Here is a 17675-nt window from a genome sequence, read left to right as displayed (position 1 = left end):
TCCGAGCGATTGCACCACATGCGTGACAGCGGGTATCTCGCGCACGCTTACAGATACCAGACATAGGGGCTGTGTCAAAACGTTTTGTGGTAAAATTGCCATCTTGTGGTGTCCTCGTGTAAAGAGTAATTGGTTACAATTGGTGCATTTTGTGATTGGTTTATTGTGAACCCTCCATATGATAAATATCCTGGTTAAACTACAAATATCTTCTCACTAAAGATATCTGACGGAGCATAGAGTGACAGCGAATAAAAAACCACACACAATATAAACAATGCAAACAATAAAAGCCGTACACGTAAAAAAAATGTTGACAATGAAGTAGTTAACATACAATAAACGCTAACAAAAACAAACTGACTGTGGGCTCATTCTAATAGTATTTTATTATCGATATTAATATTAATATTTTTCATAATTTAACACCTTTAAACGTTAAAGTTCTTATTTATATTATTACCCATTTCACTATCTCTGTCTATTTCGGATTGTTTGTATTTGTCTCCTAAGTCAATTCTGGTTAAATGTATGTCTTCCTGCCCGTTTGCATATGACAGATTAATATACTCTCAATAAATCTCACATTTCAATCTTATTTATAACGTTTTTTTAGAAACATAAATTTAGAAGTGTCAAAATGCCAATACGATCGATAATGTCGCTCAATGACAAATCTTTTTACTCGTCTGTCTGTCTATTTAAGTCTCTTTGTGTGTGTCTTATAAGTCGTTTTGTCATGGTTCTCTGTGTTTGTGCATCTGGCCAATTAAAAGAAATGTTAACGAATCTCACAACGCAATCTTTTTCCATATCTTTGTGTTTTGAGAAAGAGTGAGTGAGTGAGTTTGGTTTAACGCCAATGTTAACAGTATTCCAGTTATATCGCGGCGTGTCAGCTTAATGTGGGAGGAAATCCCGAAGTGATGCAGGTCTGAGCGTTTACAACTTTGGTGAAACCCACGAGCACGGGTATGGTGCTGACAAACCGAGAAACATAATCGGGGCGAACCGGGATTCAAACCTACAATCATAGGTTTCTGGCGTGCCCAAGGGACGCAACTCTGCACAGCAAATCGCGGCGCCTTCGACGAGTGGGCCACCCGTGCCCCCGTTTTCAGAAAGAAATATGTAACAAATGTCACCAGAAGATGTCCAATCCCCCCACCCCCAACATAGTAAAACTCACCACTTCAGCGATTACACTTTGTCATATTCCTCAGATTGATATCTTTATTTTGTGAAAAACGTTTCCGACATTTTGACTGGTAATATAGTTTGCTGGAATATGGCTGATTGTGGCGTTAAAAAACTGGCAATGGCCGACGGGTTGGCAGTCAACCTCACGTACCGATGCCACACAAATGTATAGTCATAGCCATCGTTGTGTGACACTGGCTCCACACATGTGTGAAAAAGAGAATGTTAAATTACACCTCGCTAGGGCCCCTATTGAAGCTTGACGACCAGGCCAGGTGACACGGATGACCGACACTGGTGTTCGCTGGTGCACGCGCAACGAATGTTTCCGTGTCAGAATGTTGGTGTGCCGAGTAACTGTGGAAACCAGCGAACGATTGTTGCTTCATTTAATCAGACAAATCTGTGTAACATCAAACATACAAATTTATTATACATGGTAAATCACGTTTAGAATTTAGCTAGAGATGCCTGCAGTGTTGAAGACACAAGGGTATGTTTGTTCAGACTAGTTTCCCATGCATTCAAGCTTCACTGCGCAATGTGAAATGCGGAGCGCATCAGATAGGGAGAACTGATGTTGTATGCTCACCGACAGTAGCTGTCACTTGACTCACAGCAAACCTTGGATCCAGGCACGAGCCTCCTATCACCAAACGGTTTCACTCCTCAAAGATGACCACAGGGCAGTTTTCAAGGTGATAATCATGCAGTAAGATCATCTTTGTAGATGTAAAATTAATGTCATTCGACTAAGCTGTGTAAGACCGACGCTCGCACCCCAAGCGGAGGCAACAGTGCCGATCGTGAACGGGCCCAGTCATTACTGTGTAATGGCTCTCGCTATCAGGCAGATGCATGAGTCCGTCTCTGTAACTATGGAGTGACTGAAGGGCTTAATACATGTATACACTACACAAAAGAAGTAAGAGAACACCTGATTTTTTCATATTATTAAAGTTAATCTGTCATGACAGATTAGTGGGTGAGCATTCTTTAACGCCGCTTTTTGCAATATTCCAGTAATATCACGCCGGGGACACCAGATATGGGCTTCACACATTGTACCCATGTCGGGAATCGAACCTGGGTCTTCGGCGTGACGAGCGAACTCTTTAACCACTAGGCTACCCGACCGCCCCTCCAGATTAACCACAATGGTTTTAAATTGGGGGTATGGACTTTTGCCGGCAATACTTGCATTTCTTCTGCATTGGATTTGGCAGTACATGTTATCGCCGGCAGCAAATGTTTATCCTACGAAATTGATAACCATTGTTAGGAAATGAGTAATTATCTACTTTGCCAGGTCAGCCGAGAAGTTAAACGTGTTATTTGAATTATCCTCTCTTTTTTTCAGAATCATTAATCAGCTTGGGTATAAAAGAATAATCAAAGCGCCTAACTGTGGCAGGGTTATCACCCCTGGCCTCTCCTTCACCGACTTTGATGCTCACGGTGAGTGATTTCGCTTTGTACTTGTGTGTGTGCGTGCGTGCGCTTGCATGCCCGTGTGTGCGCGGACGCGGCACGCACGCTAGCGAGCGTATGTGTTTGCGTGTCCCCCTGTGTGTGTGTGTGTGTTCGGTGTGTTTAACGCTACACTCAACTATATTACAATATTATATGTCGGCGGTGGATAAAATCGAGTCTGGACCAGACTCCTGAACTTTCAGGAAGAATGTGTCTGATGTGCTTTTGGTCGTTCATGTTATTTCATGCGACAAAACCCTTTCCATATTCATAAGAATCATTGGGGCGGTCGGGTAGCCTAGTGGTTAAAGCGTTCGCTCGTCACGCCGAAGACCCGGGTTCGATTCCCGACATGGGTACAATGTGTGAAGCCCATTTCTGGTGTCCCCCGCCGTGATATTGCTGAAATATTGCTAAAAGCGGCGTAAAACCATACTCACTCACTCATAAGAAATCTCTGCCAAAAGCAGTGTCGATTCTACGATTAGTAGAATAGGTCTTCAGCAACCCATGCTTGCCGTAAAAGGCGACCATGCTTGTCGTAAGAGGCGACTAACGGGATCGGATGCAGTTCCTAAGTTACTTCCCTTAGATCTCCGAGCTTCTTTGCTTCATAGGTAATGCAAGTTCAATGCCTTTTATATTCACAGCATCTCCGCAGCCATGGAGCTTGATGGACATCATGGACTCCACACAGACTTTTCTTATACATCCAACGGATGGCGGAGAGTCGCTTCTTGGCCTTTACCAGCTTTTCGGTGACACTGATACGTATATATGGTGACTGCGAAAATAGACTTGTGCGAACAACTCCACGATGAAGCTATCGTGAAGACCCCTCTGTGTCTGGACTCCAGCGTCAGCAGCGTCGGCAGAAGCACCGTCGTCATGGACACAGTGATGACATCGGGTACAATACCACTGGCCAAGTATCAAAGTAATGCAATAATACTGGATAGAACCAGTGGAAAGCCTGTCGAGATTCCTCAGCAATGGAAGAGTACATACGGGCACTTGTGCACAGGCGAACCAGTGAGAAGATTCCATGCTCTTGAGAGGCCATCAGACCAATCGCGTGTAAGCAAAGTGTCTGCTGGGCGAGTGTCTTCCAGTGATATAGATGCAAACCGTCATGTTCATTTTTCAAATTATTTGAAATATTGCTGTGAAGGTTTAATCAAACGGCAGACAATCCAGTCTGGGTTAGCCCCGCAACCGTTAAAACTAAAATCTGCTTTCATGTGGTACAGGAAAGAATGCAACTTTGATGATGACATTGAACTTTTGGGGACACGAAACAAAGCCAGGCGCCATTTATGTAGATATGTTGAAAAATGGGGAAAGCGTTTTTCAGTGTGTACTTGAGCTGTACGGTACAGGACGTATTAGCAGTTCACTGTGAAAAACAAGCCTTACAGTATGAATTGATAGAGCAAGATTTCAGAATAGGCTTACATCACACCTGTATTGATACAATATGTTTAATCAGTGTAACTATTCCTATATGAACAATGTAATGTTCAAAAACACAACAAACCTGCAAACCTCACGTCAATGAAACGTCGCGGGAATGTATTCTACTCAAAACAAGGTGAAAACACCCACAATTGGAAGGCTGTGTGTTACAATACCCACAAGCCATGACTTATTGACTGTATTCTTACGAACAAGCGCCCGCTCTTATTCTGAGTAGTACAGATACAGTAGCCAGCGATATGCATCGACGCAAGGCAAGAGTGTCCACTAGACTGTATTAACGTCTCGAGAAAGCTAGACATTGATATGGGATAATGAACAATATTGCCTCGGAAAGATGGAATTATGACTAGTATATGCTGTAGGTTTTAGGAGCATCTACGTTTATGATTTACTAAATAAAAGACAGACACACTTGTTAGACAGAGTCTTGATATTCTTTTGTTTGTTGTTTAACGCCGTACACATCAATACTCAGCTATGTGACGCCAGTCTGTTAATACACGAGTCCGAGTCAGACAATCCAGTGATTGACATCACGAGCGTCGATGCAGTTGAGATGCCATGACATGGATCAAGCAAGTCAGCGAGCCTGACCACCCGATCCCGTTAGTAGCCTCTGACGACAAGCATAGGTTGCTTTAGTCCAATTCTATCCCTGATATTCGACCGCCTCCGTGGTCTAGTGGTAGAGCGTCCGCCCGGAGAGCGGAAGGTCCGGGGTTCGATCCCCGACCGCGTCATACCTAAAGACGTTAAAAGATGGTACTTGTTGCTACCCTGTCTGGCGCTCGGCATTAAGGGGCTAAAACAAGGACTGGTCGGCTCGGAGTCAGTATACTGTGTCTGAGTGGGGTATTCATGTTAAACTGCGGCATGGTATCTCAGTGAGCTAGCACTATAAATCGGCATCAGTCCGGACTAGTACAAGCAGCCACACAAACACACACACGTACATGCACGTCGCTATATAAGTGCAATAATCTTGGACGCGACGTCAAACCCCATTTCACCTCACCACCTCACCTATCCCTGATATTTCTGGTGACTCTGTGTATATACAGTGTGTTCCGGTTTCGTTGATTTCCAAACTGATTATGATTACTTACATTGCTCATTTATTTACTTACATTACTTATTTATGTATGTATGATCCCTGCATCCCCGAAAAAACCCGAGCATCCCGCATACTTCAGTCCACGAGCACGCCATTTTGTGAATGGTGCTAATGTGAAAGCGAAAATTCTTGTACAGAACATATTTGGTATTTTCTGTGAGGTGATTACGTTCACAACATTACATGCTGTAGTTTTTTTCAGTTTGTCTTGGTGTGTTATTTGAATATACCTCAATTATCTTTGTATCCCAATAAATGTCACTGCTATTATCATCTGTTGCTGTTGAATATAATTTCATATGAAATTAAATGAATGAAACGACATATACCGTATCTTATTTCCTTTGGAGAATCTCTGAATATGAATTAATGCAAACAAGTTGACGAAAAGCCATTCTATTTTCCCGGGAGAGAATTGGACACATTTTACTGAATATTTATGCACAAGCTTTTTTTCACTATTGTTTTTGATCGTTTGATTGACAGAACATTTATGTCTAAGGATGCACCAGGTGCGCGTTTAATCACAAACGGTAGACAAAACAGCTTTCGCTGATATTAAACAAAAATGTATGATACCCCGGCACTTAATTTTGACTGTAAAGTCGAAAACAAAAGATGCCATGTTAATGGCAATATGCTTATTGTGGAAATGGACATTAATTATGACAAAATGGCAATTGCTAATAACATTCGGTCTGAATGGCAAGTTGTTGCGAGTTGTTGTTTAACGCCGCATTCAGCTGTATTCCAGCTCTCTGACGGCGGTCTGTAAATAATAGAATATGGACCAGACAGTCCAGTGATTGACATCATGAGCATCGGTCCACGCAATTGGGATACGATGACATGCATCAACCAAGTCAGCGAGTCACACTACCCGATCCCGTTAGTCGCCTCTAACGACAAATGTAATGAAATTGGATAAATGTGGTGTCAGTTGTGGGACTCAACGCATTTGATATCTTGAATTTGGACAATGAGTTGACCTATTCACATCGACTATACTGAAAGCTGAAACTTCTCATGGTCATTTTTCAGACATTTTCTTTCAAAGTGTAATTCTTTTCCGTACATGTGTAATTACTAATAGTAGTTGGGCTCATGTGTTCTTCAGACTGTCAATATCTTCCCCTCGGAGTAAGGGAGTGAGTGAGTATGGTTTTACGCCGCTTTTAGCAATATTCCAGTAATATCACGACAGAGGACACCAGAAATGGCCTTCTCGCGTTGTACCTATGTCGAGAATCGAACCAGGGTCTTCGACGTGACGAGAGAAAGCTTTAACCACTGGGCTACCGGTCCGTTCTCTTCTCCTCAGAAACCACTGGACCGATTAAGTTGAAACCTACTTGTTCCCACCGCTCATGTCATCTGAATTTGTACAAAGGTTTTGTATCGTATTGAAAACGACTATTTATGGCCTCGGTGGGCCATGTCTGCTCAAAATGTATTGTAATGCAGTTTTTCTCTCTGTAAACATCTCAGAAATTGCCAGGCTAGGGAACATGAACTTTGGTATGTATGTTTGTATGGCATTAGAAACATGATTCTCAGAGTTGAAACTTTACATTAATTCTTGCAGATTTAGAAACATTGTGGAAATTTAAATACTTGTTTCACATTTGTCAATACCTTTGCCCTCAGTATTCAAGAAACAATACTGCCAGCAACTTTAATCAATATTGGTCACCCTCTTTGGTCGTCATATTTTCTCAGGCTCATGGAAAATTTGTTGACGTTTCAGACTGCATATCCAGGTGAGCGACAGTCATGAGGTACTTTCTTTTAACAAGATCGCTTGATAATGGAATTTTCGTTTGCAAGCATATAATGAATATATCCCGATTTCAGAATTATTCAACAACTTGGGTACAGAAGAAATCCTTAACTTCACCAGAGTTACTGTTTTGTACTGCCAAAAAGCCGCCCCTGATGTCCACAGTGAAATATCATTCAAACAGGGTAATAATATTTATCCTCCTAACATTGTCAAGTAAGATCTTTTGCAGATTAAGAACACCCAAAGATCTTTCTTTCTTTACCTTAAGTTTGACTGGGTGTAAGTAGTAAGTGCGGCTATGTGGTCCCACTGGCAAACAGAGACAAGAATAATTGTGACTGAACAATATACTGACCCCCCCCCCCCCCCCCCCCTCTCACTCAAGGTCCTCTCACTCAAGGTCCGAGCGGCCTTGTCGTATAAAGCGCCGCATTTTGTTGTGAAGAGTTGCGTCCCTTTGGTGTACTAGAACCCCATGATTGTGGATTCGAATTCTGGTTGGACGTCTAGGTTTGTACGCACTATACTCGTACTCGTCGGTGTGAAAATAATGGTAAACGTCTAAGATGTGCATCACTTCGGTCTTTCCCCCCACATAAAGTTGACACTCCGTGATATTGCTGGAATACTGTTCAATATCCCGTTTAACCTGTTTCACTCACTCACTCACTCACTCACTCACTCACTCACTCACTCACTCACGTTTTTCATCTTCTCCTCAACCACGAAGCGCCATCAACATCATGCTTTCCTCCCAGAATGGTGCCTCAAACACAAGTGAGATAAGGAGAAAGTAGGCAAATGATCATTTTCAATTGCCCCTATTGGGCATGCACAAGCTTGGCGACCCGGCAAGGTCATACGGATGCTCGGTCTGTGACCCAGCAAGGTCATACGGGTGCTCGGTCTGTGACCCGGCAAGGTCATACGGGTGCTCGGTCTGTGACCCGGCAAGGTCATACGGGTGCTCGGTCTGTGACCCGGCAAGGTCATACGGGTGCTCGGTCTGTGACCCGGCAAGGTCATACGGGTGCTCGGTCTGTGATCCGGCAAGGTCATACGGGTGCTCTGTCTGTGACCCAACAAGGTCATACGGGTGCTCGGTCTGTGACCCGGCAAGGTCATACGGGTGCTCGGTCTGTGACCCGGCAAGGTCACACGGATGCTCGCTCTGTGACCCGGCAAGGTCATATGGATGCACGGTCTGTGACCCGGCAAGATCACACAGATGCTCACACGGATCTCTCTGGTTCGCTGGTGCACGACGCACGGACAATTGCCGACTGACTGTCAACACCCGCGAACTTTTGTTGACCCATTGCATGAAATCAATTAACATAAACATTCATTAGCTCAGAATAGTTCCCTTTGCCTTCAAACTACATTATGCACAGTGATAAAACGTATCGCATCTGATACAGATAGCTGATTTTATATGTCCAGCGGTGGCAGCAGTTGCTCCATTTACAGCAAACCTTTGACCCCAGTAGGACCCGATCACGAGTCATCGATCATCAATCAGTTTTACTTTTTTTTTAAAATGACTACCGGCCAATTTTCAAGGTGAGTGCCATTAAATTTTAACATGTTCATTCACAAGAAGTGAACAATATTGGGGGACACGGTCAGATTGCCTTCTTTCTGGTAGTAACACATATCAAAATGCAAGTACATACAACACTGGAAACGCATTATTTGGTTGGACATGTCTTTTCAGTTTTATCGTTTAGTGGTACAGAAACCTGTATAATGTTGGACTTCATTATCTGTAACAACGTGATTTGCATTGCCGTATATCATTACGTTTACATCAACAGGTATGCTATGAACAATATTTTAAAGGGTGTAAAACATAATTTCACGTTGGTAAATAAACAATGTACATTCCATGCATTTTCATATGTAGTTCGGGTGTTCTTGTATACCAATTCTATATATAAATCATAAAATATTTTTCCTCTTTTCATATGCGAAGTACGAAGGTGACGTGAGAACAAGAAATCGTTGAATTTGTGATCTGATAACGTAATAGATTTCTACAATCGGATGGTCGATGGGTAAAAGGACACACTCGAATATCTAAGTTTTATGAGAGGAACCCTGATGTTTTCAGAGTTTATGAGACGGTATGACTTTTTCGCAACAACAGACTTTGTAGAATACCTGTAGGATAGGACGAAGCCATATTATGATTAATTTTGAAGAAAAGGCAAAGTTTCTTACTGTGCAATTGTGACGTTCAACCGAGATCAGAAATATAACACAATAAATAAAACTTCTTTTTTTTTGTAAAAAAATCGTGTTCTTGATCTCGTGTCCTCACACAGTTCATTGCCATTTCTCGTGACTGTGCCGTTGAGAAAAAGGTCTTCTTTTTCATGTTTTCGCCTCAGTTAAATGTGTTATTTGAAATTTCCTCTACTTTTTAGAATTATTAAACAGCTTGGGTATGAGAGAATAATCCGTGCGCCTAACTATGGCAGAGTCAAAATCCCTGGCTTTTCCTACCCAGACTTTGATGCTCACGGTGAGTCATTCCGCATTATATTTGTGTGCGCGTGTGTGCAAGTGCGCGCCTGTCTATACTCTGTATGTATGTGTTGTGTAACGCTACAGTCAACAATATCACAACTATACCCTACAAAAAAAGAAACGCAAAACGGAAATTTTTGGCCATAAGCGAAGCATTAGTCGGGAAAGAGGTGCGATTCCTAAAAACGCACCCAGTGCATCAACAAAAGGGCCATGGAGCTGCACGCACTGCATATGCAGTGTACGGTATTAAAGTACAGGGTTTTAGATTGCCTGGCAACTGCGTCAATAAAACAGTGGCAGTTCAACAACATGACAAGATTAACAGAAGTGCAAAGAAACAACTTCATAGGCCGCTTGCAGGCAGGGAAATCCCGATCAGCTGTAGCCAGGGTTTTCAATGTGGCGCACAGCACCATCACAAGCCTATGGTATCGGTTTCAATAGCATGGGTAAACACGTGATCGGCCAAGTTCGGGACGACCAAGAGTAACCACTCCCGCCCAAAATCGGTACATCCGATTGTGACACATACTTGAAAAGACGACCACAGCCGCCTCAACTGCATCCAAAATACCCGGACTGCGCAGAATCTCCGACCAGACCGTACGAAACCGTTTAAGAGCAGCTAGTCTGCGAGCAAAACGTCCCGTTCGACAACATCGTCAACAACGACTGCATTAGTGTCGTCAACACAGGGTATGGCCTCAACTGCGATGGATAGAAGTCTGGTTCAGCGACGAATTAAGACTTCTCCTCCGTCGAGGGAATGGAAGAACACGGGTCTACAGACGTCGGGGAGAACGTAACGCCGGAAACTGCGTACAGGAAGTGGATAGGTTTGGATTAGAACCCGATTGAGCACATCTTGGATGAACAGGATAGACGTTGTCAACCACAACCCTAGACGTTGCAGCAGTTGGCCTTTGCGTTTCAGGCCGAGTGGGCTACCATTCCCCAGGATGTGATTCGCATACTCGTCTCTTCCATGGGCAGGAGATACCAGGCTGCTATCGATTTCAACGGGGGACATACGCGTTATTGATGGTAGCTGACCTTCACCTTGGATTTTTTCCTATATACAGATAACTGAGATGACTACAATCACCAAGTGTTCTCTCCACAACATTTTGGTTCAATACCTTGTACGGTTTCTCTTATAAATGTATTATTTCCCTAACTCATACAAATCTGGCTTTGCGTTTCTTTTTTTAAGTGTATATATAGATATGGTGAAAATTTGAATTCACGAAAGACGTGATTTAATGGCTTCTTTTGTGTATGTAATTGAACTTTATGAGACCACATGTTTCTCGTCGCTTTTAAAATCAAATTAGGCAGACAGTTCGAATATTTATTTACATTTTAATTCAATTTCCCAACCCACTCATTGCTTAATTAACATTTTTACTAAAAGAAAACAAAGAATCACAAACAGTATTCGTAAGAACGGGTTTTGTCGAGAAGCACAATTTGGGGAAAGACAATAACTTGTTAATGCGGAAATGAAAAAGAAACTGAAAACGTGTTCCTGGTCTAGCCAGTATTTAGGTATGGTTGGTGATGAGAAACATTGTTGTTTCTATGTGGCCAAACTGTCAGATAGAACTGGCATCATTCCATACCGTGACGGTTTGCCAATAGTTTGCCTAACCTAGCCTTTATTTAGAGAGGGACATGTCACTAAAACAAGTGGATCCAGTAAACCACGATACAAATCATTGGGTTTCATCTAAGAGTTAAGTAGTTGGGTCTGATAATTGTGAGATGAAAACCCACAGTGACGCAGATCGAAGAGGTTTTCAATTTTGGTCTTTGTATGGTGCAGACAGACCAAGAGTCATCATTAGGGTGGACTTTGGACTTTGGCTAAGGGACGCTACACTACACAGCGAATTGCAGTTCCTGAGTTACTTCCCTTAGGTCCCCGAGCTTCTTTGCTTCATAGGTAATGCAAGTTCAATGCCTTTTATATTCACAGCATCTCCGCAGCCATGGAGCTTGATGGACATCATGGACTCCACACAGACTTTTCTTATACATCCAACGGATGGCGGAGAGTCGCTTCTTGGCCTTTACCAGCTTTTCGGTGACACTGATACGTATATGGTGACTGCAAAAATGGACTTGTGCGAACAATTCCACGATGAAGATGTCATGAAGACCCCTCTGTGTCTGGACACTAGCGTCAGTAGCGTCGGCAAAAGCACCGTCGTCATGGACACAGTGATGACATCGGGTCCAATACCACTGGCCAAGTATCAAAGTAATGTAATATTACTGGATAGAACCAGTGGAAAGCCTGTCGAGATTCCTCAGCAATGGAAGAGTACATACGGGCACTTGTGCACAGGCGAACCAGTGAGAAGATTCCATGCTCTTGAGAGGCCATCAGACCAATCGCGTGTAAGCAAAGTGTCTGCTGGGCGAGTGTCTTCCAGTGATATAGATGCAAACCGTCATGTTCATTTTTCAAATTATTTGAAATATTGCTGTGAAGGTTTAATCAAACGGCAGACAATCCAGTCTGGAGTAGCCCCGCAACCGTTAAAACTAAAATCTGCATTCATGTGGTACAGGAAAGAATGCAACTTTGATGATGACATTGAACTTAACTTTTGGGGACACGAAACAAATCCAGGCGCCATTTGTGTAGATATGTTGAAAAATGGGGAAAGCGTTTTTCAGTGTGTACTTGAGCTGTACGGTACAGGACGTATTAGCAGTTCACTGTGAAAAACAAGCCTTACAGTATGAAAGGTTTCAGAATAGGCTTACATCACACCTGTGTTGAAACATTATGTTTAATCAGGGTAACTATTCCTGTATAAAGAATGTTATGTTCAAACTCAATATTATTAACACGTGTTAGCAGTTCACTGTGAAAAACAAGCCTTACAGTATGGATAGAGCAAGGTTTCTGAATAGCCTCATGTCACACCATGTATGTAGATGTGTTGAAAAATGAGGAAAGCGGTTTTTCAATGTATTCTTGGGCTTTACCCTGTGAAAACACAAGGCTTAAGTTAACAAAATGTTACTGTATTTATCAATAAAGCAAGGTTTTGGAACGGATATATGTTTTAAACGCCACACCCAAACAGACAGCATCACCTAGAAGGCAAAAGTGTATTGTTGGCAGTATGAGTATGAGTCAGTGGCCTAATGTTATAGAGCATTTGAAAGCTTAGGTCGTATGTTCGTGGTGATAAAATAATAGCATTAATATCCTGAGACACGTCACTGCGTGAAAATAATTTATGAAAGTTTCCCACTTAATATTAACAATATATGTTTTGGAGGTATCTCGTTTTTAACATGTGACTGTATTCGAAATATGTTAACGGACATACAGTGACACAAATATGGATATAATGGGTCGCCAAAACGCAGCATAACAAACGACCATGGTATCATGGTACAAACTTGCGAAAGCTTTCCATGAAAACCAACATTCACTTGCGTGTCCTTGCGCCTTTCCTGATAAACGGCACCTCAATACGTGGAGCCAACATTCTTGTTGATACTGGCGCCATTCCAAGACTTCCAAAGAATCAGAGAAACCAGGCTTCATGGCGGGGTAGAATAGGTTTTCAGCAACCCATGATTGCCGTGAAAGGCGACTGTGCTTGTCGAAAGAGGCGACTAACGGGATCGGCTGGTCTGACTTGGTTAATGCATGTCATCGTATCTCAATTACATGGATCGATGCTCATGATTGACATGCTGATTAATGACAACTGGTCCGTACATTTAAGAACACAATGTTGAACAGTGGGCCAGCGTATTTGTCAAATACTAAATCGCCTCAATAAATACAAAGGGTTAATTGATGCAAGTCATAGTTTGTTTGTGTTTGTTATTTAACGCCGCGCTCAGCAATATTTCAGCTATAAGACGGCGGTCTGTAAATAATCAAGTCTGAGCCAGACAATCCAGTGATTGATATCATGAGTAGCTGGCTTCAAAACACATTGTACTATTTAACTTATATTGATATTTGACCCTGACATGATATCACGCCCCTTTAACCATATATATGTGGCTATATATATATGCCTGTATACTAGTATAGTGACTAAACATCCTTTCCAAGTTGACGCTTCAATTCATTTACGTGTTCCCTGCTAACTCTGATTACTTTTGGGTTGGTGGTTTGTTTGCTTGTTTAACGCCACACTCAGCAATATTCCAGTTGTATGATGTTCATAATCGAGTCTGGACCAGACAATCCAGTGATTGGAGTTCATTAGTGGCAAACATTAGCAAATAGTGGCTGAGTTATTGCTGCATGTGTGATTTTACATGTGGCAGCTAAGGCAGGACAACCAGGTCTGTGGGCTACAAAATTTATAATAATGAAACTGCATACAAAGAATTTATCAAGTCAAAGGGCATCTCCTTATCAAATACAATGTATACATTAATCACGAAACAATGTTCCTTATAACCATGTCAGTTTCTAGAATAGTTACATGTACTATGTGCAATTCTCTGCACTGTACACGTGTTTAAGCTACGCCAAAGTGACCACAAACTAAACCAAGAATTAGGAATACGCTCCAGGTCTCCAGCACCTTGAAATCAACGGCTTTGTTCTAATGTTGTGCCATTATTGAAGATGGAAACACCACAGATTACACTGTACCAAACATAACCATCAACGATTTCTTCTAAATGAAGCGCTTCAGAAAGATTGTAAAAAATACAGGAAAATTGATGAAAACGATTTTTTCTTTTACATTTCAGCAAATAATGACTTCAACACCATAATATCTCTCACCACGCTTACAATGTCAGACAATAATGTGCCAAAATACGTATCTAACAAGAGATTTAGCAGATTGTAGCAATACAGTACGTATCCTTATCAAAGTGCTCGGGTTTTGTTTACATTTAGAGTGGCCCCACAAGGACAAATGAGTGAGCCGTGAAAGCAAAGCAGATGTCATTCTGGAGTGGAAATAAGTTTAAAAACGATTTATTATACACTATTTCATTTAAAAATGACGTCCGAACATTTGACATAACCCCTGACCTTTAAACTCTGGGCTGACCTTTTGACTCCAAACATCACGATCGCGGCTCAAAGATGAGTTGCGAATTTAAAAGGTAATTGACAGATTAATTCGCTGAAACGATCCTCCTGTAAGTGCGTTTATAGTGTTCATGTGATATCAAGAATGCACAGGCTCCTGAAGCAGATTAATGATATCACTGAAATACCGGACCCATATATAAAAAACAAGGTCCGTCACTCGCCATCTTCGCCGAAGTCGAAATCTACTGTATTGTTTAAATTATATGGAAATTTACGCATGTCATGTTCACAATACCTCCCCAACTCCCTCCACATACGCCCTGCATGCCACAAACCTTCATTTTTCGCAATTTATTTCCTATATCAGTTCATTTTATCGCAAACTTGGCTCAATCACGGCTATCGGTCACTGAAGTAAACAAATTCTCCGCGTTCAATGGCGTCGAGCGCTCTGATTGGTCCGCGTTCCAACCATAACAAACGCGCATGGTGATAATCACCACATACTTTTTTCTGGCAAACATTTTAGATGACAGTTGCGGAAAAGGGATGAGTTAACAGAAATAAAATTCATTCTGAATTATGTCGGTAATCTTTGTAAGTTGTTTAACGCCGCACTCAGCAATATTCCAGCTATATGACGGCGGTCTGTAAAGGAGTTTGGACCAGACAATCCAGTGATTGCCATCATAAGCATCAATCCACGCAATTGGGATACGATGACATGCATCAACCAAGTCAGCGAGCCTGACTCTTACGACAAGTATGGGTTGCGGATGATCTGTTATAACCTGGAATCTTCACGGGACTCAGTTCTTGAAGAAAAAGTGTGCGTCATCTCAGTTTTGCTAAATCTGCAAAATGACCTACACGCGTGGTACGCAGAATCATCCAAAGTAGTTTTGACCAATATCCAAATGGTCAATGTTGTTTTTTTTTTCTGGCCAGTATCGTTCTAAAACACAAAAGGTCCACATTATCAGAAGCAATCAATTTATTAGCATATTTATAGCTTGGTGCAAATTATGAGAACGTTTTTATATTAACCAAGATCACTTGATAATTGAATATTTCTTGAAAGCGAATTGTCAAAATTTCCGTTTTTCAGAATTATTCAACAGCTTGGGTACGAAAAACAATTCCCGGCGCCTAACTGTGCAAGAGTTACCGATCCTGGGCTGACCTATACCTCCTTTGATGGCCATGGTGAGTGGGCATTTTGAACAGGAATAACTTTTTTTTAGATTCCTCCTAGAATTGTAACAAGCATAGAACTGAACCTGTAATTTTGCAGATTAATAATCCACAAAGATTTTTCATGAGCTCAAGGAATGTAAATGATTACACACGTTTAGTATACCTGGGCGAAAGCACCAGCTTCGGTTGTGTGAACTCATCAGCCAACTAAAATAATTGCGACTGAAAAATACTCTGGTGTCCTCAAAGCCCTTTATACAATCAAAAGCTGTCTTGGTCAATGTTGAGCTGTTTACACTCATCAAATGGCAGGAATTATCTTGCCAAGATGGAAACTACACACGAAAAATGTTTTGTTGTTGTTATGTGTTATGTTGTTTTGTCATGTGGAGAAGGTGGCGTTGGCAAAGGAATATATGGTCCGTTGATTGGCTGCAGCAGAGGCACCAGCTTAGTGCCTATAATTCTGTTCTCCAAGAGCTGAATAGACAGGATTCCAGTGCCTATGTCAACTATCAATGGATGATGGCATTGGATGACCAGGGAAACGTCAAGCTTTCTTCTCGAAAACGTAAATGTTTCTTGCATTCCGATTGCCTAAATTACATCAAAATGTGATGAGCAATACGATCGGGTTTTGTATCAAAGTTTTTTATAAGCTTAATTTGGTTTGGTTTGTTGTTTAACGCCGCACCCAGAGCAATATTCCAGCTATATAACGGCGGTCTGTAAATAATCGAGTCTGGACCAGACAGTCCTGTGTTTGATATCATGAGCATGTATCCACGCAATTGGAATCGATGACATGTTTCAACCAAGTCAGCGAGCCTGACCACTAGATCCCGTTAGTCGCCTCTTACGACAAGCATAGTCACCTTTTACGGCAAGAATGGGTTGCTGAAGACCGACCCCGGATCTTCACGGGTCGGCTTTGTAAGCGTACCAGCACTACATGGTTTGACAGTACTATACTCGTGTTCTTTGGTCAGAAACATCTAACAACAACATCACTTCGGTCTTTACTCCCACAACAAGCTCACATGTACGCTGTGGTAATCCATGCACACCATCACCGATCCATCACTTATTTTCAGCTTCTCCTCAACCATGGAGCGTCGTCAGTATCATACATTCCTCCCAGATTGACGCCACAAACGCGCCAGAGGACGGAGACTCAATTCTGGGTCTTCACCCTCTCTTTGGTAAAAACACCATATTTGTGGTTGTGAAAAAGGTGCTCTTTTACGACAGGCTCTATGATGAAGGTGTCGTAAAGGCCCCTCTGTGTATGGACACCAGCGTCAGCAACGTCGGAAGGAGCGCCGTCGTCATGGACACAGTGATGACATCGGGTCAAATTCCACTGGCCAAGTATCAAAGTAGCTCAATAATAATGGATAGAACCCATGGAAATCCCGTCGAGATTCCCCAGCAATGGAAGAGTACATACGGACACTTGTGCCAAACAGGCGAGCCAATGAGATTCCGTACTCTCGAGAGGCCAACTGACCAATCATGTGTAAGCAAGGTTTCGGCTGGGCGTGTGTCTTATAGCGATACCAACGCTAACCGCCATCTGAACTTTTCAAACTATTTGAGATTTTTGCTATGATGGTTTTATCAGCGGGTATCTAAGAAATGATCGTACACGATTTCCCCTACAATCAGTTCAACTCAAATCTGCTTTCGCATGGTACAGGAAACAATGTTACTATGGTGATGACCTTGAACTTGAGTTTTGGGAACACCAGACAAAACCGGGTACCTTTTGTGTAGATATGTTGAGAAATGGTGAAAGTGTTTATCAGTGTTTACTTGAGTTTTACAACATCAAAAGTATCAGAAGTTCTCTGTGA

At 42.1% G+C, this 17675-nt stretch overlaps 1 protein-coding gene and 2 pseudogenes across 1 annotated transcript; all 3 read left to right on the top strand.

Annotated features, from left to right (window-relative positions):
- The first annotated feature begins 1667 nt into the window (after positions 1-1667).
- LOC139471906 (uncharacterized) lies at positions 1668-4075 on the top strand (annotated as a pseudogene).
- A 4514-nt stretch (positions 4076-8589) lies between these two features.
- Positions 8590-12317, top strand: LOC139471596 (uncharacterized). The gene is made up of 3 exons (XM_071253975.1): positions 8590-8612; positions 9479-9576; positions 11563-12317. Exons 1-3 carry the CDS (start codon positions 8590-8592, stop codon positions 12315-12317), a joined length of 876 nt encoding a protein of 291 aa, XP_071110076.1.
- A 2356-nt stretch (positions 12318-14673) lies between these two features.
- Positions 14674-17675, top strand: LOC139471905 (uncharacterized; annotated as a pseudogene).

Source organism: Haliotis cracherodii, unplaced genomic scaffold, assembly GCF_022045235.1.
Source record: "Haliotis cracherodii isolate W230 unplaced genomic scaffold, xgHalCrac1.p SCAF_23, whole genome shotgun sequence".
Classification (NCBI taxonomy): Eukaryota; Metazoa; Mollusca; class Gastropoda; order Lepetellida; family Haliotidae; genus Haliotis; species Haliotis cracherodii.
Note: the sequence above shows the minus strand (reverse complement) of the source record. Positions and strands in the feature narration are given on the sequence as shown.

What these genes read in the sequence shown, in the direction of transcription:
- LOC139471596 (XM_071253975.1), top strand. Translation starts at nt 8,590, where the DNA reads ATGACTACCGGCCAATTTTCAAG. An exon ending in ACTACCGGCCAATTTTCAAG is followed by an intron (nt 8,613 to 9,478) that starts GTGAGTGCCATT and finishes TCTACTTTTTAG; the next exon opens with AATTATTAAACAGCTTGGGT. An exon ending in CCCAGACTTTGATGCTCACG is followed by an intron (nt 9,577 to 11,562) that starts GTGAGTCATTCC and finishes TTATATTCACAG; the next exon opens with CATCTCCGCAGCCATGGAGC.